The sequence below is a fragment of the Dicentrarchus labrax genome, unplaced genomic scaffold (assembly GCF_905237075.1).
Source record: "Dicentrarchus labrax unplaced genomic scaffold, dlabrax2021, whole genome shotgun sequence".
NCBI lineage: Eukaryota > Metazoa > Chordata > Actinopteri > Moronidae > Dicentrarchus > Dicentrarchus labrax.
This window is the reverse complement of record NW_026136724.1, coordinates 15782344-15809169: the sequence shown is the minus strand read 5'-3', so window position 1 is coordinate 15809169 and position 26826 is coordinate 15782344. Positions and strand designations below refer to the sequence as shown.

General features: G+C 42.4%; 2 protein-coding genes across 5 annotated transcripts in view; one reads left to right on the top strand and one right to left on the bottom strand.

The window, feature by feature from the left end:
- Positions 1 to 827: 827 nt before the first annotated feature.
- ckap4 (cytoskeleton associated protein 4) lies at positions 828 to 4183 on the bottom strand. Its single transcript, XM_051392303.1, has 2 exons — positions 3715 to 4183; positions 828 to 2427 (listed from the first exon to the last, which is right to left on the bottom strand). The coding sequence occupies exons 1-2, from the start codon at positions 4030 to 4032 to the stop codon at positions 1216 to 1218; spliced, it is 1530 nt and encodes a 509-aa protein (XP_051248263.1). The 5' UTR covers positions 4033 to 4183; the 3' UTR covers positions 828 to 1215.
- Positions 4184 to 6090: 1907 nt separating this feature from the next.
- Positions 6091 to 26826, top strand: part of bltp3b (bridge-like lipid transfer protein family member 3B) — a 32718-nt gene continuing 11982 nt past the window's right edge. For 3 of the 4 annotated variants that reach the window (XM_051391658.1, XM_051391657.1, XM_051391656.1), the window contains exons 1-15: positions 6092 to 6533; positions 16282 to 16444; positions 18078 to 18116; positions 19434 to 19525; positions 19973 to 20162; positions 20243 to 20383; positions 21020 to 21187; positions 21843 to 22023; positions 22294 to 22377; positions 22844 to 23005; positions 23440 to 23555; positions 23671 to 23812; positions 24242 to 24435; positions 24525 to 25262; positions 25843 to 26540. In XM_051391658.1, the coding sequence (XP_051247618.1) occupies positions 6490 to 6533; positions 16282 to 16444; positions 18078 to 18116; positions 19434 to 19525; positions 19973 to 20162; positions 20243 to 20383; positions 21020 to 21187; positions 21843 to 22023; positions 22294 to 22377; positions 22844 to 23005; positions 23440 to 23555; positions 23671 to 23812; positions 24242 to 24435; positions 24525 to 25262; positions 25843 to 26540 (3152 nt within the window). In that variant the 5' untranslated portion in view covers positions 6092 to 6489. Of the gene's footprint in view, positions 6534 to 16281; positions 16445 to 18077; positions 18117 to 19433; positions 19526 to 19972; positions 20163 to 20242; positions 20384 to 21019; positions 21188 to 21842; positions 22024 to 22293; positions 22378 to 22843; positions 23006 to 23439; positions 23556 to 23670; positions 23813 to 24241; positions 24436 to 24524; positions 25263 to 25842; positions 26541 to 26826 lie in introns of all 4 variants that reach the window. The other variant, XM_051391659.1, reaches the window with a different exon arrangement.

The window sequence follows — 26826 nt, the reverse complement described above, 5'->3', positions numbered from 1 at the left end:
ACGCCACTTTAATGCGTTTATGACAAATTTGAAGCTGCAGCCAGAAGACTGGAAAAAGGGGGTAACAGCTACTGCAGTTACTTGGTTATAGCTTACACATAGTCTCCCATGTCTTTGATTTAAAAACAAATTTGTTTTAGAGGAAAATCTTACAGCTAGGTCACAGAAAACATGACATCCAACTCCACATCATTTTTAGGCATCACATCAAGTCCCAAGTTTGGGTACATGTAAATCAGCTTTTTGCTTTTTAAGCATATACATGATGTTACACCTTTACCTCACTGGTTAAGGTGAGACTTGAAATTCCAGTTAGTTTTCAAAACTATGTTATAAGAGTATTTCCTTGAAGTGTACTTGTGAAGAGGCCTCACAACTGCAGCGTCTGGCGTTCAACAAAGAAGCACATTTCCGCAGAACACCTGGAAAAGAGTCAAACCTGAATATCCAAAGAGAAATTACATGTTGCTGTCACTGCTGTGTGCAGATTAAAGAGCTCAGCATGTGGTATTTAGTCTTTAGGAGAAAAAGGTTTTACATGTATGTCTTGACACAATATAATTTTGTGCTGCTTAATGAGTTGAACTTTACGTGAGAGGTGTATTCAGTAAATTCAGAATTGTCTGATATTCTTGAGGAAAAATATGAATTATGCAATTGAAATTTTGGTGATTTTAGCAGCCCTTTGGGTATATCACGCCTACCAATGAGTGTAAGATTTCAAACCCACCCATAAAATCAATGTATAACCCATGATGTAACAGTAAAGGCAGCTAAAGAAAAAGCAATAAATCATAACTTCACACAAAGAAATAACTATTCACAGCTTTAGGTCAAGAGTTTTTATTCTTGTAAAAAAAAAAACAACATGAGTAAACAAATGAGTGCTCAAAAAGAGCTTATTATTGCATTTTGTTGGTTTTCAAAAAAACAGCATTTAAAAATCTAACAAAAAAATAGAAAAAAAAACCTACAGTGCAGAAAGAGTTTGGATTTGAATTCACAGATCAGCAGTCCACCTCTGCCCCCTCTCTCCTGACCAGTTTTCCTCACATTGGCTACTTATCTACTAAAATGTGCAACATTGTGACATAAACCATCAAGTTTGGGAAACAATTCTTCATGAAAACAGGAAAGGAGTGTTATGGTCACCCACTGGGAATCATTATTGTCCATGTTTTGGTCTCCTGATGTCAAATTGCTAACTCAAAATCCCTAATTTTCCTCGTCGTCACTGGCTTTGGATAAGCCCTCCAGTGTCCGTGTGGTCTCCTGCAGAGCTTCCTGAAGAGTAGCAATCGCCTGATCGTGGCCTTCCAGCTTGGCTGCTTTGGCTTGCAGGCCATCTAGCATGCTTCTTAAGGTCTCCAGCTGCTCTGGCTTCACGCTGTCACTGCCCTCCACAGCGGTGAGCCTCTCCTCCAAGCCATTCACCTGCTGACCCAGGCTGGAGTCTGTTGAAGTTAGCTGGGTCTGGGCATCACTCAGAGCAGCTATGTTGGACTGGAGTTCCCCCAAACTGCTTTTCAGTGCCTCCATCTCCTCCGCCAAGCCAGTTCTGACTTTCTCCACAGCCTGCCCCTGTGCGACTAGAGTGCTTTCATGGGTGTCGTATTTGGTGAGTAGTGACTCCACTTTGGTGGTGATGTCTGATACTGATGCCGACAGCAAATCTCCACTCTCCTCTGAGGCTTTAACTCTTGCTTCCAGTTCTTCTGATTTCTTGACCTGAGCAGCTGCTTCAATCACCTGCTTTTCCACATTACGAACAGCATCAACCGCCTCCTCCACGTCGCTCTCCAGTGTCACACTTTTGTCTGTCAGAGCCTGGACGCTGGTCTCTGTTGCAGACAGTGACTGCCTCAGACTCCCGACAGTCTCTTGCACTACTGATCTCACTGTTTCAATTTCCTGAGAGAGTGATGCCACTTCCTGGTTACGAGTCTGGAGCTCTGACCTCACGGCACTGATATGCCCCATGAGTGACTCGGCTGAGGAATCAGCAGCCAGTTTGGCTGTTTTGATTTCAGCTACAGTATCAACAATGGCAGAGAGCTCCTGTTTGATGAGCGCAGGGTCTTCAATGTCACCCAGGCGGGCCTTGAGATCAGCCAGCTGGCTCTGCGACTCGCCCTGGGCTTCGGTGAACTCCGCCACGCTGGCTTTGATGGACTGACTCACCTCAGCCAGACGCTCCTCTACAGTCTTCTCCAGAGAAGAGAAGTCCCTCTCTCGGGCTTCCTTCACCTCTTTGATGCCCTCTGAAAGGTCCCTGAGTAGATCGTTCTGGAGCTTCTGAAGGGCCTCCTCCACCCTCCTCGTCTCCACCTCGCCCCTCTTCATCCGGCTGATGGCCCCCTCCAGCTCTACCCGTGTGATGCCCAGTGAAGACTCTAGGCCGTCCACAACACTCCTCAGAGACTCCACCTAGGCAACAAGGAACACATTTAACATCAGAGGGCATTTTCATCCATTTTAACACAATATGATTGAACACATGTACACTGTAATGCACACCAATACAATGACAGCTGTGAAAACCATGTATCTCCAAAGTTTTATTGATACAAATACCATTATCGATTCTGTTTATTGGTCCGATTCTTTGTCAATTTGGTGGCACACGATTGTAGGAGGAGCTAAGAAACACAGCCCTGTTTTCAGCTTTGAGGCAGATGATAAAGTGGGTTTTTACATATATATTTTAAATTAGATAGAAGGAAAATTTCATTGTTTATCTTAAATGTTTAAAAATGACCCAATATGGAGATACATTGTTTTCACTAGACAGTTCCAGTTCAACAATTCTGAACAATTGTTTTCTTTTAGATTAGTGTGACAAAAGAACCTGAACTCAACGTCAACTTACTCACTTTTTCTGTATTTAAAAAGCGAACTAATGCAGTGAAAAATAGAGAAATATGGCTTTATTGAAAGTAAATATGTAATAAACAATATTTAAACTCCTTAAAAGATTGCACAGGTAATATATAAATCATTGTCCCTCAGTATTGATAATATAAATACTATTTTAGAGGTGAGTTCCCACCCAAAGTACCACACACAGTATGCACCATTTGCATGAATAGAGTTATGTCACACAACTGAAGACTGGTTATACACGGTGTACTACACATTCAGGTAAAACCCAATACAGGTATGAGGAAAGAATAAATAAATGGCATTTATTAGCAGTTAATGTAAGTCTTTAATATTTGTGTTCCTTAGAAAGAGATTGATGATCAGATATGACCACTTATGTGTCAATTTAAACAAAGGCAGGGTGTTTGTTTTACTTGCTAGAGACAATGTGAGCTCATCCTTATCTGCTCTGTGCAGCTTAATCTGTTGTTCTCACACAAAAGAAAGCATTAAAAATAGAAAAATAATGCAGATATTATTCATTTTCACCACGTCTGAAAGTTTTATTTCTACTTATTAGGACTTTTGCTCAATGAAAAAGTAGAATAAGTTCACCAAATGCATCACTGTGGTTGACCATAACGTACCCAACCCCCAACAGAACATACAGTACAACAAATAGGCCCATTAGGTTATGTAATTGTACACAGAGGTATCTCCAACAAAAACAGTTAGGCTATATGCATCCCCTATGTATGGTTTGGATTTCACTGGAAGTTGTGAAAAAGTTTGGGAACTCCTGCTAGTGTAATTCACCCTTCTTCTTCCCCCCCATTGATACTTTCTTCCTACCTGTTGAACGACGCTCTCCATTTTCCTGCCCAGCTCTGCGTTTTGCTTTGCGCTCTCCTCATGCCTGGCGTTCGTCTGCTGGATTTCCTCCACCACTTGCTGCAGATAAAAAGCACCAAACCCTGCAGCGCCTAGTAACGCAATATAAAACACTGTAGTCGCAACAAGCCCGAGGCAGCTCCCTGACCGTGGCCCCTGAGGTCCCGGACCACTCACACCGTTACTGGAGCTCTTCGGGCTTTTCTTGGACGCATCCTCTTGGCTGGATGCGGCGCTCTTCTCAGTCGAGCTGTTCTTCTGTCGGTTTTTCGCAGTCATCCTCAGTGTGGGAGCTCGCTGAGATTATATGTGTGTGTGTATGTGTGATGTGAGAGGGAGGGAGTGCTGCTGGTTTTTGCAGTCGTGGATGGAGAGTGTCCCCAGTCCAGGCCCATGGACCAGCAGCGTATCAGTGAGCGCGTCGTGTCTTTCCACGGGGCTTTTTTTGCATTGAGGTATGCGGATGGGGGCTGTCCCATGTTCAACTCCAGGCTTTGTATGGGTCCAGTTTAATGACACAAAACAGCAGGAAATAATAAATGATTTCTACTACTCTTACACTTCGGTGATCGTGTTCTATTTTTACATCAGAAACCAGCCATTATATTTGTTTTAAAATCTCTGGGTATGTTTGCGCAGAAGCATCTCTCTGATGCAACAGCAGAGCAGTGATGTTTCCTTAAAAAGGTTTAGGGTTTTATGGTGGTTTATGCAACTTCTGTGAGTTTTCCAATGTCTCTTTCGAAATGAGCATCAGGTTTATTTATATTTTTAAGTAACTTAAAGTGGAGAAAATGAAAGGATGCACCACTTTTGGACAAAACGTTGAACCAAACGGTCCATAATTATCATCTAAATGTTAATCTGTGTGTTACCGACTTAGACAAACCTCTATTATACCTTTCTCGTTATATAATACACGCTCATAACTGCATGTTGTAATTTCTTAGACACTGATGCAAACTTTCTGCAAGCGGTTTATACCGGAGTCGAGCAGTTGTTGCAGGGAGGGGCTGTTTCTTCCCTCCAGCTCGCTCCTCCTTTCATACGTGGCATACTGCTGTTAAATCCCCTGGTTACATCTCTCCATAGAGACACTTCAACTGAACTCACAGTTTCCACACAAAAAAAAAGAAGTTCAGTTTTACTTCTTTAAAAAAAAAAATGTGAATCAATATTTGTTTACGGCCCTTAAATTGTAAATTAAATTAATTCATGCATTTTGTTTGTTTGTTTTCCTCTGTTAGATTATAATGGTCTCATTATTATATCACTATTTGTCATAATATTCAATAATGTTTCCGTGCCGCTTTTTAATGTCCTTATTGGTTTATTAAAAAAAAGGTTTATTAAAAAAAAAAGTTATTTGTCCACTTATTATGCTTAATTTTGCTATTTTGCCAAATTATAACACAGTAGGCTACCTACGAAAATCTACAAAAATAAAATACCCATGAATATAAATACTCTCTCTAACTTTGCATTTTAAACATAGGATGAAAGAAAAGGGAGCAAAGCTTGTTTACATCCTCGGTTTAAACGCTAGATGTCACTAAAAGAGAATTTATATAGTTTGAGCTAACAATAACCCCCTGAAGCCATCTCAAACAATGCAGCATAAACACATGTATGCAATATCAAACGATTATTCTTAAACCATAAATACATGTAAAACAACTGCAAATTATTTATATTAAATCATTGTAGTATCTTCTTGTAATAGGCAGATCATTACCAGGTTAATAGCAGAGTTAACATTGTAAACGACTTTGTGTTTAAGATCAACAAAGGAGACAGAAAAGCGAAAGTTAAACTTTATTTACAAGAAAAAAAAGCTTGTTTGCTCGAGTACAAACAGATGAATACAATTAAGTTGTGCAGTATTTCAGTATATCCAGGTATGAGTTTAGGAAAGATGTGAAGACTTTAAAGTTGGGTTTTTGTTTTGCACATTTTCTGGAGTGTAAATATATCTTTGCTAATAATAACATCTATTTCATCCACAGACATTTCATTTCACTAATGCAAACACCAATTTTTTTAATTAAAAAAGCCAAATTAAGTCAGTTTGTCAAGGTCATCACAAAAAGTTTGACTAAAGGTGCAGTTTTCAAAATAGGTAAGTTACAAATCCAGCCGTGTTGTGACAAAAAAAACAAAAACAATAACTCATTTTAACAATATCTTCCATACCTTAACGTGAAACTAAAACTTTTTCTGCGAGTAAACCAATATTAAAAACCAATTCCAGTATCTCCTCTCAAAAACACAAACACAAACATCTCCAGTGTTTCCGAGCTTCCCCTGAACGCACCCTGACGCTCCGCCCTGACGCCGTGACAACAGACGCCGTTCCTCCGACGTGCTGTCCAGGTGTTCGCTGTATGATATTGCAGCGACCTGCTCCTCCGGTTGTTTTTCTCTTTATATCGGTTTTAATCTGCCAAGAAAAATGGCCTCAAAGGCGATGTGCTTCGTCGCCGAGGCCGGTTGTCAGTCGGACGTCTGAAAATGTCCCCGCACTCATTATCTCTCTCTCTCTCGGTCTCTCGGAGGATGAAGCGGGAACAGTTAAAACATGAAGACTTGACACGGGGATGAGAATTTGAGCTGTGTGTTTATACCTCGAAGGGAGGAGAGGAGGAGGAGGAGGAGGAGGAGGAAGAAGAAGCTAGCGGGTAAGCTAGAAAGCTAGCCAGCTACCCGGCCGGCTCGGATACCGGATTTGGTGCGGCCATGGCCGGACTCATCAAGAAACAGATCCTGAAGCATCTCTCCAGGTCGGTACCGGTCGGTGGTGGCGGGGTTAGCAGACATGGGAGTAGTTGTAGGAGGAGGAGGAGGAGGAGGAGGAGGAGGAGACGGTGGAGATATCCAACTGTCACGTTAGCTAGCTAGTCACTAATTTAAATGTTAGTTTAACGAGACGAAAAGTGTTTTTATTTTTTAGTGTTTTGGTGAATTGTCTGTCTGTCTGTCTGTCTGTCTGTCTGTCAGTGGCGTTTTCAGTTGACGTAACCCTCCTCACTGACCTGAGACGTGGCTAGTCGGCTAACTTGCTAACACGGGGAGGGAAGAGGAAGAGGAAGAGGAGGAGGAGGAGGAGGAGGAGGGGAGTTTAGCTCGCTAGTGAAGGGCTTATCCCTCCACTCTTTGGCTTTAACAGGTTGAACCAGTCTAGTGGTTGAGTCAGATTGTTTAACACCACAATCTCAGCCTTCCCCTAAAGGTAGTGTGTCATACAGTAGGTGGTTGCTAATAAACACACACATATATAAATATAAATATAAATCATTAAACTGAGATAACTTTAATTTGACATAGATATGTGGAGGCTTGCGCAAGGGGAGGGGGTATTTCAGCGGGGTGCAGGTTTGTTTACCCGGGTTTTAAACCCTGTTTATCCGGTCGTTTCACCACTGTGCCTCCCTGTCAGACACCACAGTCCACATGGACCCCTCAGCACACAACACGGCACATTAGAGAGGGAAATCAGCTTTATTTGACAGCATTATGTGTGCCTAGAGGTACATTAACATAATATTTGCTCAGGATCTGTGTAACAGCGCTACCACTTGCTTTGTAAAGCGGCATTTATTTCTTTTTATTGTCTTGTAGTTATGGGCAGCTCTCAGCTCGACCCGCTTTACATCCATTATTTATTATTTTCCACTGTCCCTCAAGGGACTTTCAATGGACTACTTCCTTGTTTTGTTCCAGGGGGAGATCTTGAAACATGCAGCACTGTTTTCCTCCCACAGACTAACCTGCTAATGACCTAAAACAGAGCACATTCACATTCAGAAGTGTATTGAATCCTAATGATGGTTGGACAGCGCTCACATGGGGTGTAAGAAATGACAGCTGTCACATTTATTATACAGAGCACAGATGACTAAGTCTTTTAAAAAAAAAAAGGCTCATCAGTATGCAGGTTGACCGGTTTGTGTTCTTGAAAAGGAGACGCTTAAAGGTGAGAAAAAGTCTTTGTGGTGGCTGAATTGTGATTAATTAGTCCCTCAGTGGTTAATACCTTTTTAATGGTGTTTAGGATTGCTCTGCTCGTACACAATGCCACAGCCAAGATCTGCATTGTCGGCAACACACAGCCCGTGAGTGGCATTGTCCTTCATTGTCCTAGTACTCTTAAGTGGTGACTCCTTGTGTGTGTGTGTGTGTGGTGTGTGTGTGTGTGTGTTTGTGTGTGTGTGTGTGTGTGGAGGCAAGATGTTTCTGCAGATGACTGTGCATGCCTTCAGCAGCATTAGTTTCAAGACTGACAGCAAACGACTTGTGATGTCATCTGTCTTTGGGCTTTGTCATCTGATCTTTCTAAGTCCCGTGCCCCGATTGGTCGGGCACTGAGCGGCGGAAGCTGACTGACGCCTCTGACCTGTCGGGGGCCAATCTCCCACGGTAAAAAGCGCTGGTGTCAGAATGCCAAATCAGCATCACCTTATGTATTTACTCCGCTGTGTAGACTATGGTTATTACGCGTGCTTGGGTGACTTAGCTCGAGGAGCGGCTTAGAGGTAGTCTGCTTCATCAGCTTCAGCCAGGAATAGTTTACACTGCTTGCTCGACTATTCATACACATTGTAGGTGTGCTTACACAGCTACAGGTTGTGTTGTGGGTGTCAACATGTCAGCTCAGCCTCTATGCTCAACGGTCGCAGCGGACACACACACGTCCGTACAATGCTGTCCGTGACCAGGACGAGCCTGTTAAAGTGAGGCAGCGCCACATCTTTACAGTTCATTGACTCAGAAGTCCGCAATGGCTGTTCCTCCCCTGGCCCAAGACAAGTGCACTGAGGCGTGCATGACATATTAAACTAGTTGAGAGGGCCTTTTTGTACAACTTGAACTGTTGGAAGAAGCATTGTGTGTGACATTTCATGTGCAAGGACGAGTTTGTTGATGTTAAGCGACACGGCTGAGTTGTTGGCGTGCATTTGTTCCGTGTTTTCCCTGATGTGAGAGCGTATTGATGAAGTGGTTTCGCAGAAAGTCGAACTCATGTGGCCCCTTGGGGTGACTAGCTGACAAGGTGTGTGTTTGTCTACATTACAGCCAGGTTTAGACTATCGACAGGACGCTGGCCCACAGCCAGACAGAGCGAGATCATGTTACACACACACACACACACAGACGCACACACATATATAGATGGATGTAGAAATACCTAAACCCAATAACACATGCTTGGTCCCATCCCATCTACTTTGTTTTCCCAGAAGAGGGAGTTTCTCTTGTTGTCCCAAGGCGATGAAAGTCCAGGTTCAGCTGCAGAGCAGGAACATTTAGCCGGTAGATATTCTCACACTGGGGCTTAAAAACAGGTGTTCCTGTTAAAGAATGAGAATCAAACTGTATGAATGGCAGTGAGATGGAGCTCCGTAGAGAAAAGGAGACTTGAAATGTCCTACTTTCTTCCCTCTTACCTCCTTTTCCTCAGTCCTTTCTTCCTCGCTTCCCTTCCATATTCCAGCTTTACATAATTGTTTTCCTCTACACTTCCTCTCCTCTGGTTCATTAGCCACTTACAGTTTGTTACACCCACTCTTTATATTCTTATTTTGACATTAAATTAAGGCATTTAGGGCTGCAACTAACTGTCGATTATGGTCTTGAATGATTGTTTAGTCTAGAGATGTCCCAATACCATTTTTCTCCTTTTCGATACTTAAACTTTGCGTATTGGCCGATACAGAGTATCAGTAGGTGCATTAAGAAATGTCAAAAAAATGGTTAAAGGCAATTTCACAGACCTCAGGTTGACCATTTTAGGTGTCTTGTTTTGATATAAAGCAGAGAAAAACAGTAAATCTTCGCATTTTATAAGCCGGATTTAGCAAATAATGAATTTACATTCATAGGCTTATCACAAATTTACTGCAAAATGGAAGTATCCCATATTGCAGGTCATTAGCAATTATCTCCTTCACGTCTGGAACCATCAGTCCTTCCTCCCTAAAAGCCCTCCAAAGTGATGTGCAAGAGTTTATTTGACAGAGTAAATGGCTGCTCATTAATGTCACAAGACCACAGTCCTGCAAATTGCAGACAACATTATCCACATACTCGGTCACAGGGGAATGTAGAAATTTGAGCGGAAGAAGGAGATTTCCTTGATGTGCATAAGTCGTAGCTGTTGATAGACAAACGTACACAGAACAGGGCCTCTAAGAATGAATGGATTATCACTAGAGTTTATGACCTGGGAGGCCTTTTTCACAGGAGACATTTTGACCTTTGTTACAGTAGAAAAAGCTCAGTTGTAAATCCATTAAAGTCCATTTAGCTGCTTGTTTTTCAGGGTCCTGGCGTTTGTGAATGCTGGCTCACTGTCACACTTACACTTACAGAGCCATAGTTGATGTTATTAGTAACACCTGTGCTCTTCCTACTATGACAAAAGTCAAAATGTCTATACTATGAAAGAGGCCTATTGGTCTTATGGGCAGGCTGGTATGCAAAGTCCATTTAATGGTTAAGTCAGGACTTTATAAGCGAGTTGACGCGATGGCTCAGTCACAGCCTTGCTCCTTTTTCAGGGTTTGATATTGAATGTGCAGCATTCAGTTCAGTACTCAGTTTTCATCCTGTAAGTGCTGCTTTTTTAGGCCTTTTATTTGATAAAGATGATGCGCTGGTTATTGGAAATCTTAGGAACACAACTGATCCCACAAGAATTTAATCCATTAAATTTTCAATTAGTAAAGAGGAGCCTGGTTAGTTCAGCGAACCATTTTCAACTCTGAGTCAGCCCGAGGTTGAGTGTGAGGGATTGTAACACCGATATTACAACCACGCTCTCTGTTGTTTGTGCATATAACTTTATCATCAGTGGCGTTTTAGTCCATTTCTGCTGCTGCTGCTGTTGTTGTTGTTGTTGTTGTTTGTCATCATGAGCCTCTTGAAGCACTGACTTTCCATCCTGCAGTAGCTGTGTGATGATGCACCATAGTGATGAACTCCACTATTCCCAGTGTTATCGCTCACTGCTGGTGGGTAGGCTATTATGGCATGAGTCACGACTGAGTGCCTAGCTGTGGGTGTCTCATCGGCGTGTAGCTGTGAAATACATACGCGTGTTTTATTTATGTTTTTCTCCGTCTATGTGTGAGAGATCGACATTTGACCTGATCCTCTGCTGGGGAGGGGGGGTCTTTCAATTGTTTTCTCCTTCACACTAACCTTTTCTCTGTCTCCCCGGGGTCATGAGTATCCCAGAACTCATTTCAGTTTTGCCTGCATGTTGTTGAATTGTTGTCCCCGTTGACATGTGTGCGAAGGTGCAGATGTCTGCCTTTGCACTCGTGCTGGTATGTAGGCTAGAGAGGTAATTCAAGTAATCCCTCTTGATGATAACTTTGAGGTGACTCAGTCTTTTTAATAACTGCTCTGTTGCATAGTGTATTTTTATTTTTTTTATTTTTTTGTGTTCATCTCAACATATAGTTTCCCAGCAAACACTTGGCAAGCTTCAATATGAGAACAGTGGAGAATCATAAAGGAGGAAACTTGAAAGAACAAAGGGAAATACCTCTTCCATAAACATGTTCATGGTTTCCTTTTAGCATATGTGTTCTTACCATTGCCAACAAAAGATGTAAGAAAACACCCTTTTTCATCTATTTATCTATCTATCACAACTTTACAACTATAAAAACATGATTTGCTTGAGGGTTGTGAAATGTTAGAGCCTATTCAGTGAATCCATAATATGTTAAATCTCTGGCCAAATCTAACAGAAATGATCATGTTAGCATTTCTATTCAGAATACTGTTTCTGTCACCTCAATCAAAGCTCATCAAAGTCATCTTATGTCACCCCCTTGTGCTCACAGCAATAAGCTTTCACGAGGAGCACAAAATGATTTTTGCAGTTTTATTTTTGCCTTGTAGCAACATAGAAGTTTCCCCACCTTATTCCTGTTGAATGTTGGAGCGATATGCAGCCTGAGAGGAAGAGTGCTGGCACTACTTGGGGCTAGAAAAAGCACTGCAATCTCCTGTGCAAGTGTTTTGGAGCAAACAAACCTTTAATTGATATTTTTATTCCCTAAAACATCCTGGAATTAGAATAATATTATTATATCATTCATCAAAAGTTAGTAGCCCAATGAGAATGTATAAGAATGGTTTCACACTCTTCAATCAAGTTTGTAAGATAACAGAAGCCTCCTCAAGATGATATTACTTAATGGGAATATTATGTAAAAACGGAGGACAACGCAAACTGCTAATTATAAAAAGGTTCACACATGTGGGTGGGGTGTTATTTTCAGGTTGGGTGTTTTTTAAAAAGTTTCCTTTTGATTAACACACACTCACACACTGCAGGACGTTTGCTTCCAAACACTGCAGTGCTGCTGTCCTCTAACAGGAGTGTAGTCAAGGTAATAGTGAACATCATCTTATCTCTGACAAACCAATAAAAACATATTTTGAACAACAATATTAGAGTGCATTTGATGAGAGTCGGTTGACCTCCGCCATGTTAAACAAAAGAGGTTCTTGCACCTTCTATAAACACTTTAATGTAATTTAATTGATTGTCTTGGATAGGGATGTAACGACAATTCACAATACTAGATTCATGATATGATTTCTTTAACAAAAATGAGATTAAAGACAAATTACGACTGAAAAATCTCATCCATGTCTTTGTGCCTTGGTACAGCTACTGAGTGAGTGATGTAGGAGGTCGAACATGCAAAGTCAAAAGTCTGCTGTCACCAAAGTCACCAGTTTGACACGTCACATATTTGTATTGTGATTTAACTGTCTTGTGATATATAGTTACATTCTGAGTGTTGGGGTTGTTTAGTCTCTTTTACCGCAGGTATCTTGTAAGCTTGTCAGTGGCTGTTTCTGTTGGTTTTGTCAACTGGTCTGTAAAGTGCCTTGATATCCGTTCAGGAACGCCGATCCACTGAGAAGAGTTGTTTTCTGCTGCAGACTCATTACACTCCACTGTTGACACTAAATGGGCTAGCGAAAGGATTTAGAGGCCTATTCAAATGTCACATTCTCCGTTTTTTTTTTTTTTTTGTTGTTGAGCCAAGCCTGCTGCTTGGTCAAATGAGTACTGGCAGAAAGAATGTGGTAACATCCAAGATCCCTTTTTCTGTTTGCCTTCTTCTGGAGAAGCACACTCCTAAATCCCAGTGGAGGACCCTAAGGATGCCTCCTCTCTTTGTTTCTTTTTTTATTTATAGTTTCTGTGTCTCCCTTTTTATTTCTTTCTCTCGTTACGGTTGCTAAAACAAGCTGGTTGTCTCTCTGAGTCACTCTGGCCATCTTCCCTCAGGCTCCTCCGCTTTCTGGCACTGATGTCATCAGGCTGCGCCGTGAATGCACCATCGCAGCAGGAAAAAAAAAAAAGCTGGGAGTCTCCCTGTTTCCATTCACAGGATCCACATACCCAGATCAGCATAAAGAGTGGCGGACTAAAGTCTGCTCGCTGGGTTTTGCGGTCAGTGGAAAAAGTTGGAAGATCAGCCTACTGTTAACTGTTGCAGACATCTTTAAGTGGATTATTGTGCCCCAAATCTATGTTTTTTGACTAGTTTAACAACAATTTCATCATGATTAATTAATAGCAATCCCCCAGCCATTATGGTTTCTCCCTTAACAAAGACAACAGTACCTGAGTAATGGGTTAAAACTAACTCTTACAGAGAGTAACGTAGGGCATGGGTTTTTACTGCTGAGTGGTTAATTTTATGTTTGACAGGCAGACAGACTCCTCTCCAACCAGTAGCTAGTCCTAATCTCTTTATGGTCTTGGATTTGGTCCGGTGATCTGGGCCCTGCTGACTGGAATAATGGCTGACGAGATGAAAGGGAAAGATGACGGTGTGTGAACTTAATACCCTCTCCCTCTCGCTGTTGTAATGAGTAGGTTCTGCCTGTGTAATTTAGCTGATTTAGTGTTAGTATCCTCGATATTAGACAGCTCACCAACAGCATATTGTTTGATTGCAGTATTGGTTTATTTATGACTTTGGAAGCAAGAGGTGTCCCAGGGGAGAGGGAGAAGCCAGATAAGGAGTTAGAGAGCGAGTTAGCTGGCTAGCTGGTTGATACTTGATAAGCAGCAGGGATGAATATTTCACTGGTCACAAGGCTGAGACACTCCAGCAACAACATCAAGCTCTGAGCCTGTTTTCTGTCTCTGAGCGCGTGTATGCCCATGTGCACATAATATTGTTTGTGTTTTGTTTGTGAGAGAGTGTAGTTTGTTTTTTCACTCGCTCCTTGTTCTGCTGTGCCGAGCCTCTGTTTATGTCTGCTGCCACTGCTGAATAATTTACAGGGATGTTGAATTAGAGAAGAATCTAACGCTGCCAAGAGAAGGTGTTGAGTGGAAAGAAGCAGGAATTTGACTGACTGAATCATTTAAAAACGTGGGCAGCTGAATCACAAAGCGTTGCTCACAGGACAAAGTTGAGAGTCTCTGTGTACCTTGCAATGTCTCCAGATAGCCTTCCATCAGCGAAGACTCAAACCATCAGAACAAAACCCCTTTTGTCTCCCTACGAATATCCAGTTACTGAATGGCTCCACAATCATACATCACCAGGGTTTGAAAGCTGATTGGTGATATTAAATGTTGTCACTAATCTGAGTGGTGTTGGTGCTGATACTCATCTTATTTAGCCGATCAGACATCAGCCATGACATAAATAATCCACTTAAATGTCAGTTTCTTAGTCAGTGTTACCATAAAATGCAGTGTTTATGACGCTATCTTTCACAGTGGGCTGTTGACTCACGCACAGCAATCCCTGGTTTTTTCACTGCAACACAAAAGGAAATATAATAAAAAAATAGGTTTTGCCCTTGATTATAGGGGTAGGTGTTGAACAGCAGCACTTCTTTGTGGGAGTAGCAAGTATCAAAAGATGTTGTTGAATGCTTTGTCAGCTTCTTAGTCTTGTTTACTTTATTCTTTCCTCAGATATTTCATGATGTAGATAATAACTTTAGCTATGATTAGTTTGGCAAAGTTATTGTGTTGTGTTGAGATAAAATTAAACTTGTTTGTTTTAAAGAAACGGTGCGAACCATGGAGTTGGCCAGGCACCCTTTGTTGCATGTCATTCCTCAACTCTCTCTCTCAACCCTTATTTCTGTCACCTCTGTACAGTTTTCTGATGTGCTGAGACTTCTTCACCCTAAAATATATGCATTGTTATCATATCAGTGCACAAAATCAGGTATTGCATGCATTGAACTTCAAATGATACTCAGTCCTGTTGTGATTTTATGAGCACACACACTCCTCACAGCGCATATCTAAATTAGTCGGGCAGTAAAATAAAGCTTTAAGTTATTGTCTTGATGTTACCGCCATGGTAATCGGGTCACTCTGTCAGTAGTTGGTGTTGGTTGTGAAACTCTGAGCTTTGATCTGACCCTATTTACAGATAGACACATACTTCAAGTGTGTGAGAGATTAGCTAACAAGATTAAGTTTACCTGTACGGCCTGTATACTGTACACAAGTGTGTGTTTATAAGGGAGCGAGTCGGCTTTATTTTAACACTACCACTAGCTAGATCTAGTGCTACTGTAGTGCTTTGTTTCACTGCATTGTTGCTTGACCACAAACCACAGTGACTGTGACTTTTTCTGGAGTTCAAACATGACCTAGTATGCTGCACCTCGTACATATCACAGGATCAAGGATGTGTGGCTCTCGACAGCTAGGGAATGTGAAAATCAATAGCATCCCTCTTTTTTTAGAGATTCCATTAGACTGGTCTGCGGAGATGTACGGGTCAATAAAGCATTTAGGATCTGGCCACTCGGCTAACTATTAACCAATAATCAAACTGTGAACAAGGGCAGAAAACACTTAGGTCATGGACATTGAGTTTGTGTGTTCAAGTCTGTTTACTTAAGTTAAAGAGCAAATAGAGTAAACACAGAATGACTGCAGCGTACAAAAGATCTTATATCATAGACACTGAGGTTATAAATATCAATATTGGCTCATATCTTTAATTAAAGATGAGTTTTGGCACCTTATCGTGAGTACACACATTTTCCATCTAGCATGGATCTCACAAACTACAATTATACTGAGCGGCAACATATAATAGTGTCAGACCAAGGCCTTTACCTCAGCTCTCACTGTACACAACCCTGTGTGCGCTCTTTCTTTCTGTCCTTAAATCCTCTATAGTGTAGCCTGTTTCTCCGTCTGATTTAAACAGCAATGTATGACCCTAAATTATAGGCTTATTTTATAGCATGTTATTAAGAAGACGCAGGTTTTGTTTGTTTTGCAAATTAATGGTTTTGGCTTGTTTGAAAATGGCTGTTGGGGAAATAATATTGCCTGATATTCATGAAAAACATTATTGCATTGGAAAGGCAGCCCTCGGTTCTCATCCAATACACCAAGCCTAACAGTTGGGGTTTTGTTTGTTGGGCCTGTCATTTTGCCAAGAATCTGTTTCTATAAATATTCCCAGGCTCAGAACTGCACTTCTCATCTGTGTCTTGTAGGTTTGCTAAGAACCTGTCGCCAGACAAGATCAACCTGAGCACGCTGAAGGGGGAGGGCCAGCTGACCAACCTGGAGCTGGATGAAGAGGTTCTCCAGAGCCTGCTGGACCTTCCCACCTGGCTGGCCATCAACCGTGTGTGCTGCAACAAGGCCGCCATCAGGGTGAGGGACCCTGTTATATTTTGGGAAATATGCTAATTTGCTTTGAGTTTGATAAACGGAGTTATACCTCTCTCATGTCCGTACAGGAAATATGAAGCAGCCAGAAAGCTTAACTTAACATAAAGACTGGAAATAGGTGGAAACTGCTATCTGCCCCTTTTGCTTTAAACTATTATCGCTTCGAGTGTATTGTTATATTAAAACCAAAGTACAGAGATAAGATTTATTTTCGTGAATATTTAAAATTCTGTGCTGATTTATGTGGTTTTATTTCAGGCTTAAATTAAAAGAAACCTATAAAAATCCATCATTATCCTCATTAAATACAGCCAGGCTGACACTTAAATCAGGCCACATAGTAGATACCAATCAACACCTATCTCGTACACTTTGAATGACTCTTTGCACTGCACACGCAGTCTCTGTTGGAGCTGTCTGATGTGGTCATGATCGTCAGCATTGTGCCATATATAAGAGCAGACTCTGACACACCCTGGAAACAGTGAATGGAGACTCGTAATTTGCTTCGTGACTGGACTTTTATTCAGACCAAGGTCCACTTTCCACCTCTTCTTTTCCTCCTCCACCTTATTTTTTTCCTCTGTGTTCAGTCTTCACATTTGAATCGCCATTTTGTTGCTCACTACCCTTCCTTTGCTGCCTTTGCTTAATTGATCTGCAGGCTTGATTCATGTAGTCTCATGTTTTTACTCCAGGTATTTGCTGTGTCACTGACAGTGTGTGTAACACTAATGCAGTGTTGCAACTATAATACTCACATCCTTAACAATAGGTGTGTGTGGAGCATTAGATTTCTCAGTGAACCGTGAAGCTGTGGTATCGCCTGGCTTCAGCTTAAAGTGTAGTGCAGTTTTTTTTTTTTTTACTGTTAAACTGGTAAAAAAAAAAAAAAAAGGAGAACAGAGATCTGTATCACACTTCCTCACTTGTTAGATCCCCGTCTCTTCCTGTTACAAAGGACCGAAACCCAACACTCTCACATTGTCATTTTAAAAGACTGTCATACGGAAGTTAAAGTAAATAAAAGTTTGTTTACTGTATTTATTGCTCATAAAATATTTACACTGATTTAAATGGCAATTAATGTTTCTGCTTTGGTGACTTAAAGAGAGACGCCTGAGCTAACACCCCCCTACTGGCATTTCTATGACAGAGGCAAGGCGAATAAAATGTGTCTCTAATTCAATTAGAGCCTTAAATCCCGAACATTCTCTCACTTCTTGATTCATGACGTCTCAGAGAACGAGTCGTTTTGTGGGGGGGAATAATGCATGTGACGATAAGCATTTAATCTCTTTTACTATATAATTTGACACTGACTTGGATCAAGAGGAAACATGTTGAGGATTAATGAAGCTCTGGAGCTGAATGGAAGGAACTGCCAGTCAGTCTAGACTCATTGATTTCTTTTTCTTCCTTCATCTCTGAGCTACCTTGCCTTGCCTTGATCTAATTCTGTGCAGTTTGGTTTCTTGTAATTTGATTTGTACATCCCATTGGCTGATGATTTAGTTTAGCATATTGGGAGGACTCAAAGGCCACATACTCACTGTAGGGATCCCAATACTGTAAGGCTGAAAAGCTAAGCCACTGTTTCTGTTTTCTTTGATAGATACCATGGACAAAGTTGAAGACTCACCCCATTTCTTTGGTAAGTTTCAGCTCCTACACCTGTTGCTCACATAGACAAAAGTACGAAAGTACCACAAATTAACAAAAAAGTTCCAACTGTAGTAGGACAGATTGACACGCTGTTGCCCTGCACAATTTACTTGTCGTCCATCAAATGTTAAATGACGCAGTTCATCACATGGTGAAGATCAGGAAACAACTGAAGGTGTTGTAGCCAGTGGCTGGGTTGTAGCCACTACCGATGTTGGAGAGGATTCGTTGATATTTCAGAGGTGTGTCTTTTTCAAACGGGCCAACTGAGCTTCCTAAAGCGGTGGCGAAAGCCAGTTTGAAGTACTTGCAGATGTAACATCTTTGAGGGCCTACAGCTGCTCGTCCTGAGCCTTGTTTAACTTCCAGAGCTCCTGGCTTTTGTAGAACTGCAAGTTGGCTTCGACAGTGGCCATTTTTTGCATCATGGCGCCGAGGTTTTGCTCAAGCGTGCTCTGTGTCTGTGTCGTGGCTGCCAGCTTCTCCCTCATGGCTGCCACCTCGCTGAGCAGGGCGCAGGTGTCAGGTTGACAGACTGCCAGGCTGGACCCAGTCCCCAGGTAGCTGTAATTCCCAGTGCACAGACACGGAAACCAACAACAGGAGGAATGTACGCTCCGTTTTACACTTGTCTCAACAAAACCTGGATGTTGCCTGTGGTCCTCAGTCCTCAAATATATACTTCCAGCACCTGATGTTTTTTGGCATGCCATATTAGTTAATATATTATATACGATATTACAACAAACATATCAGGGAAACACACAACTGTAACACTATTTACATTAACATTTAGCGTGATTATCAGGAGCACATTATAATAAAAGTCGCTTTGTATTAAAAGGTAGCACAATAGCACTGTTGAATCTGGTTATTAGTCACTGTAGAACATAATGGTATCACACCATCAACAATCGCAAAGCCTAGTTTGAAATGTACAACAGTGTGATAGGCGTATTGCTGTATTCTGTAGGAGAGGTTACTGAAGGTGGTACATACAGTGCTGAAAGCCGTGTCGTAATAAAGAGGACATAATTCATGTTGTTTTAAGGTGTTTTATCCTGTGAGACAAAAGCTGCTACTTGTGTGCAAGTGGACAATATGTAGGCGGCTTCAATATCTGCAATAGGCTGCAACTACCTTCCTCCACATTTATTTTTATCGATCGAATTGTACTGCGAGTCTCAAGCCCGCACACATTGTAATTGGCAAAATAGATGATGAACATGAAGACAAAATAGACTTAGCAGCCTCTTTGAAGACATTGGTCGTTGGTGGTGAAGTTAAGCCCATGACTTGCTTGCAGACCCTGGATAAAGTGGAGATGGAGATGAGTACCTGTGATGAGCCCCGTCCCCCCAATGGCCCATCTCCCATAGCAACAGCATCAGGACAAAGGTCAGCACTGTAGTAAATCATCAATTGTTATGTTCTTTTACGCTGCTGTTGTTTGGTTTGTTATAATTAGGAGAAGAATACCAAACACTGAATCCATTGTACATTGTACTGTACAAGTACTCAATACACTTTCACAACTTACGATGCTGCATAGTGTTTAGTTCTTTTTATTTTAGAGAACTGCTTTGCTGCTTTAATACTTGTTTTTCTCTCTATGCGATCAATAAAGTTTATCTTAAATATATGTAATCTTAGCTTCCTGTTCTAGATATTCTGGGGTTCAGTGTCATATTTGAAGTATATGAACTTGTATTTATGTTCAAAATCTGTTGGTACAGTACTGACTAGTAATATCATATTGCACTCACCCTGTTGCTAAGCACTACTTATCACCTTGTTTACCTTACTTTCTCTCCACCCATGTCCACCTGTCTGTGTCCCATGCAGTGAATATGGCTTTGCTGAGAAGGTGGTAGAGGGAATGTCACTATCCATAAACTCCATCGTCGTCAGGATCAGTGCTAAAGCCTTTAACGCCTCCTTTGAGCTCTCCCAGCTGCAGGTCTACAGCGTCAACACCAGCTGGAGCATCAGTGATCTGCGATTCACCCGCATCCAGGACCCTCAGAGGGGAGAGGTCGGTATTTATTTATTTTTATTCGAAAAGACTGCTAGACTGTTGTGTCAGTCATAGTTTATCGTGCCTGTTCTGTCCAGATCCTGACGTTCAAGGAGATCAGCTGGCAGATGATCCGTATCGAGGCTGACGCCATCCAAAGCGCAGAGCATGAGATGTTGAGCGCCCCCATTCGCCTCATCACCAACCAGTCAAAGATCCGAGTCACTCTCAAGAGACGGGTCAGCCACAAACACACACACACACACACACACCCCCTTTGAATATATTCAGACATTCACTTTAGGAAATTTTATGGATCAGGCTTGAAATCCAGACTGCTCTAAGCAACAACTTCTGTGAACAATAAACCCTCTGTGTGGCCTCACAGGCTGCGGGGCCAGCAGCAGCGAATCATCAAATGGCTAGTGTGCATTTAAACCAAAAACACTACTTACATCTGTTTTGGAGATGTGAGGATTTAATTTAATGCAGCATAAAACTTTCACACAAGAGATTTTTGTGTGAAAGTAATTAACCCGATTGGTTCTTTAGGCTTTTACGGAACCGCTGAATACAGCAGTTTCCACAAAACACAAAGTTCTCTCCCAAATATGCAGTTATAGTTCCTATTATAAAAAGATATGCTGTTTGGGATTTACCCGATAAAGAACATGTAATGTGTGCTTTAGGTGTTGGACTGTAGCTATTCAAAGTAAGAAAAAGCAGTTTAGTACAGTTCCAGTGAATTTGGTTTATACCTATTGGACTGGAATAAGAAAATTTCCCTTTGAGTGTCATGTTACATTATTCGGAGCTCTCCGGCTACTTTTACCTGCGTAATGCATGTTTATACCAACCGGCTCTACCTGATACAGATTAAGGACTGTAACGTGGTGGCCTCCAAGCTGATTCTGATCCTGGACGACCTGCTCTGGGTGTTGACCGACTCCCAGCTCAAAGCCATGGTGCAGTATGCCAAGTCTCTAAGCGAGGCCATGGAGAAGTCCGCACAGCAGAGGAAGAGCATGGCCACGGAAGACCAGGTGCGCACACAGATATACACAAACACAGATACTTCCATACATATAGGGGACAAATTTAACATTTTCTTATCTTCTTTCTCGCTCGTAAATGGTGATTTATCTCCCTCTCTCTGTCTCCTTTTCATATTTTCAACATTTCCCTCTTCCTCCCCCTTTCCATGCCCTAATTCCTCTCTCTGCGGAGAAGCCACGTCATGGTCTGATAGTTTGTCCTTGTGTCCATGGATGTCATGTCTGCCCCTCTCTGTGTCAATCCTCTGATGCCATATGGCGTCTATCTGCCTACCCCATCTTTGTCTCTCTCTGTTGCTGTCAGTGTCTTTCAGTCTGCCATATTTTTTGCTTCTAAGTCACACACACACACACACTAACAAAATGTACATTTATCGCCCACACAAATTCACACCCATTCACTTCCCACAAAACATACAATGGTCAGTGTGTATTCTTTAGTTTGGTCTTACGCACCATCTGCTGGAGGAATTGAGAATTGCATGACTCAGCTGTTTTTAGAACCTAACAGTCTCTGTGAGCCAAAAACTTACACATGACCCAAAAACAACGTAACACTAACCCAGCCTGAGAATACAGAGAATATTTAAAACTTTAATGCTAATCTTAATATCTGTGCTTCTTCCATGTCTCTGTTTACCAGGTGTCATCAGCGCCCCCCACAGCCCAGCAGGTGCGCACCCAGCAGGCGTCCACAGCAGCTGACCAGGGTGCAACCATGGCCAAGCTGTTCAGCGCCTACGACGTATGTGAGACATCCCACCACCTGCAGATCACGCACCTGGACCTGCACATCTGTGACGACATCCACGCTAAGGACAAAGGTAGCATATACACAGATCTACGTGCACTGTACATTGCGGTGTACATTTATTCGCATGCGTTTACATGACACGACACATACACACCTTAAAGGGCAGAACTTATAACTCCACTGATACAGAGATGCTTTACTTCAATGTGATATATAATTGATTCGGGTCTTAAATGTTTTTCTTGTTTTTAGTCACATTTATTTGCCTTTTTATTAAACCACAGAGATTAGTGCATCAACATTTCACTAAAAAAAATCGATATTTTTTCCCTTTCTGCAGTGATCAATAAGAGGATAACGGGTGGAGCCATGCAGCTTTCCTTCAGCTCCATTACTCTGGACTACTACCCTTTCCATAGAGCAGGTATGAATCCTCCCGTAATACTTTAGCTTGAAGGCATGCAACATATTTACTACCATGCAATGCTTCCTGCATCCTTACTTTAAATTCAGGTTTTATTTCTGTTGGGTTTTTTTTTGTTCCATGGCTGTTGTTTTGTTTTTTGTTGTTGTTGTTGTTCTCATTTTCATTTGATGTAACCAAAGCAATGTACAAACACTGTTGGCACTGTAACAAAACATACAGTAGAAGCCCCAACTTTCCATATTTTTTAAAGTAATTGCATCAAATAATAATATTACATATTGTTATAATAAATAATACCAAACCAAGTATATAGAAATGAAACTAAATTAAATTATTTAATTACATAAATCGAAGTGCAAAGAATGCATACAGTGCTTGAATCTTGGTAAGCAGAACCAGAACAACGACAACTGATGGATACACAACTCCCTGTACCAATTTGTGTACTCTCTGACCTCTCCAGGTGACAGTTGTGCTCACTGGATGCACTACAGCGAAGCCACCAAGACCAGGGAGGGCTGGGCACGGAGTTTACTCGATGAGTTCAAGTCCAACGTGGAAATGTTAAAGACTGCAGTTCGAGACCAGCAAGGTCCCGCCCCTGTGCACAGTTCCCCACAACATGGTAAGCACACGCTTACACATGTTAAATGTTATGTATGACTTGTTCAGGGTGTCAAATTTTAATTGTATTTCCTGGCAAACACACACAGCACATCATCCCTGTGGGTTTTCTGTCCTCCAGTGTCCCTTAGGGACGATGTGTATGGGCCTCTAGGAAGTCAGGAGAGAGCAAGAGGAGGAGGAGTAGGGCTTAGGGAGGCAGATGGATTCCTAGAGTGGAGCTCACACACACAGCCTCCGGCCCAGTGCTGCTGGTGCCTAGAGCCAGGTACCACGGTGTGTGTGCGCACAGCTGGGTGCGGTGATGCACACCTTTTTGCAAAGCACAGAGGTTTCCCGTTGGAGAACTGAGTGGTCACTCTGTTTGTCTCCTTCTTTGTCATTCCGTTCATTTTTTGTTCCTCTCTATCCTTTCATCTCTTTACTTATCTGCAGGTAAGATAAACACCTCATCCAGTGCTGCCTTCAGTCCTCCTCCCACTCAAAGCCCCAAGACCCAGCTCATGTCCAGCTCTGTTGTTCTCAGGATGGCTGACTTCAGCATCTACCAGGTCACTACAAACACATGATGGCTTACAAACTTTCATACACAGACACCTTAAGACTACATACATCTTCATTGCTAACTGTGAGTGAGAGTTTTGTGTGCCTTTTTCTGTGTTGCAGGTGTCAACAGCCGACCAGCGTCGCTCCAGCCCCAAGACCATGATCTCCTGCAATAAGAAGTCCTTGTACCTTCCCCCAGAGATGCCAGCCATTCATGTGGAGTTCACAGAGTATTACTTCCCTGATGGAAAAGACTATCCCAGTAAGATTTCAAGAAGTTGGCATCTAATTTTGGAAACATTCATCTTTATTTAGCAGTTCATGAGCTGTGTAAGTAGCTGTTTTTATGCACCAGGCCCACTGTTTTGGCAGCGACTTTCTGTCTCTCACCTCCCTTCTGGATCTGTTCAGCCTATTTGTTCAGCTGTGGGGAAGTCATTGACTGCTGTGTGGCTGAGTGGACATTGATTTTCAGAATTACGCCTCGTCCTCTGAATGAGGAATCACCCAATTAATTCATGTTATGGATTTCTCCCAAATCCCCTCCATTAGGAAACACAATATGAATAGTTAAGAATAAACAGTACACACAAAAATGTTTTGCAATTTAAAAAAACTACTAATAAACTGGAAACTAAAGAAACACTATAATGTATCTCTTCCTCTTCTCCTCATCCTCCTTCTTCTGTAGTCCCGTGTCCTAACCTGTACGTCCAGCTGAACGCCCTACAGCTGGTTCTGGATCCTCGCAGCCTGGTGTGGATCAATCTTTTTGCCCTTGACCTCAGGCAGAGTCTAGAGCAATTCATGGAGATCTACAAGCTCAGCGACTCGCAGAAACCCGACGAGCATGTTGACATCAAGGTTGACGGCCTAATGCTCAAGGTACAGTGGAATGCAGAAAGGTGGCCTTTGAAATGTATTCTCTGGCATTTATGTAAATTTTCCTTTACATACTTTCTGCTCTCCATTAGCTGGTGATTCCCACAGATCGGGAGGCCTCCTGCCCTCCAGATCTGCCTCGCTCCATCTCAGTGCAGACTTCAGAAATGGTGGCGACGAACACCCGGCACCCGGCTAACTGCACCCGCTCCCATCTTGAGGCCCTGATACAGGCCTTTGAAGAGGAGCCCTTCTTCTCTCCCACTTTCTCCTCATTCCCTCGCTCCTCCTCCTCCTTACCCCTCCTCCATCCCGTCTTCCAGCGCCATGCTCACGAACAAGATACCAAGCTCCATGACATCTACCGGGGCCTGGTGGTGCCGACGTTGGGCACAGACTCCCTCAAGATGCCGGCCGCCGCCGACTTTTGGGCGTTGCACTTTGCTCAGTTCTGGGTGGACTATGAGGGAACCCGTGGAGGCAAGGGGCGGCCGCAGCCCTTTGTAGACTCCTTCCCGCTCACCGTGTGGGCGTGCCAGCCTGCGAAGATTGTCCAGCACCAGGAGAGGCTTAGATGTGCTGCTGGATCAAGTTTGTCCAGGAGCACATCTGGAGAGGCTGTTGCACGTCTACAGAGGAAACGTTTACTAAAGGAGTATTACAGTACTGAGGGTGCAACTCACGGCAATGATACAACACCGCCACCCAGTAACGGACTCCATAAACCCCTCTCGATGGACAGTCTGCCTTCCTCCTCTTCTTTGTCGTCATCAAGTAAAAATGCAGGTGTGCATGTATTGGTGCACGTTCAGAAGCATTTAAGTGCTCAGGTATGTTTTTCATTCTTATATTTTTCAATACTCCATGTTACACGGAGAGAAACTGGGACTGTTAATTACTCTTTAACTGATGAATGTATAACATTTGGGCAACTGTAGACACAAAGCAAACTATTTGACAATGGATAAAAATGTTAATTTGTGAGTCTGTCATGTAGAATATTTTGGTTATTACTCATCAGATCTTTGATTTAACATGTGGAGATTTTTATTGTTGCCTTTTGATATTTAAATAAATGTTGAAGTCACTTATTAAGTATGCTTCTGTCTTCTAAAATGTGATGGTTTGCCACTTTTACTTATTTTATATTGTTGTAAATTAAGTGTCATTAAAACAAGACTAAGAATCTACAACCATGCTACACAATGCAGCAGTGCTTAGCTGAATGTTGGGATGCGAACATGCTCACAATGAGAATGTTAACGTGTGTAGCAGGTATAATGTTTACCATATTCACTGTCTAAGTTTAGCGTGTTGGCCTTTAATTAGTACAAGAATGCCGTAAGCTGGAATTCATCACCATATGGTAATATGGAAAGGTAATAACCACTTTGGTCTGTGTGTGTTCAGGTGAGCCACCGGCAGTATGTGTTTCTGATGCATCTTCAGCGCAGCATCAAATCCTTGCAGCAAACACTACAGCAGGATCTGGAAAAGATGTGCTCCAAGAAGGACCGCAAGGATCCTTCTCAGCATCCTGCAGACCACCAGCCCTTCACCGTCTGCCTGGGTCTTCTGCTGAAAAGTGCAGAGGTGTCCCTGCTCCTGAAGCCAGTCCCCCAGCCCGAGGGTTCGCGCTCTCCTCTGGGGTCCGAGCTCTCCCCCTCTGAGAGCCGAGGAACTCTGGAGCCTGGGAGCGATGCAGGAGATGGGGCGGAGAAGGGGAGTGAAGGAGCTGGATCTGGGTCTGAAGGAGGAGCAGCCAAAGGGGGATGCACGGTAGACCAACTGTTATGTGGCGAAGGCTCGGAGGGTGGACCCACGCATGGTCCTGCCCCTCTCCTCCCCACTTCCTCTTCAACTACACGTCCTGACTCAAATCACAAATCCTCACTGGAGGAGAGGACTTCAGCTAAGAACTCTGGGAAGTGGAGTTCAGATGACAGGGGTGAGGCGGGAGTGGATGGGTTGGCTGGGGGTGAAGAAGTAGGAGCTGGACTAGACACTAAAACCCAGATGAGTGACCCTGTATCTGACCCACTAAGCAGCAAAGACTGGAGCGACAAAGACTCAGCTGCAGCCTCCAAGATGCCTCAGTCAATATCCAGGTATGCACTTTAAAACACAAAAAAGCTGTTAATTTATTTTGTCAGTGATATACACAAAGCCATGTAGGCTAAACATACATTAAAGGTTTTTATAATTGGAACAAAAATGGTTTTATCTATACCTCAAAAAAAAGCTTTCAGCGCCATTCAGGCTGGTTCATTTTCTACTTAAACAATAAATAAATTGGTATCTTGACAGAAAATTAATCCACAGCAATTTTGATGCTAAATATTTGCTGGATTCATCTTCACTAATGCAGTGCTTTGCTGTCCTGTTTTTAAATTA

Excerpts from the sequence above, each read along its gene's own strand:
- ckap4 (XM_051392303.1), bottom strand. The coding sequence starts at position 4,032 with ATGACTGCGAAAAACCGACAGAAGAACAGCTCGACTGAGAAGAGCGCC. Across the intron at positions 2,428-3,714 it reads TGGAGAGCGTCGTTCAACAG|GTGGAGTCTCTGAGGAGTGT; the intron begins GTAGGAAGAAAG and ends CTTGTTGCCTAG.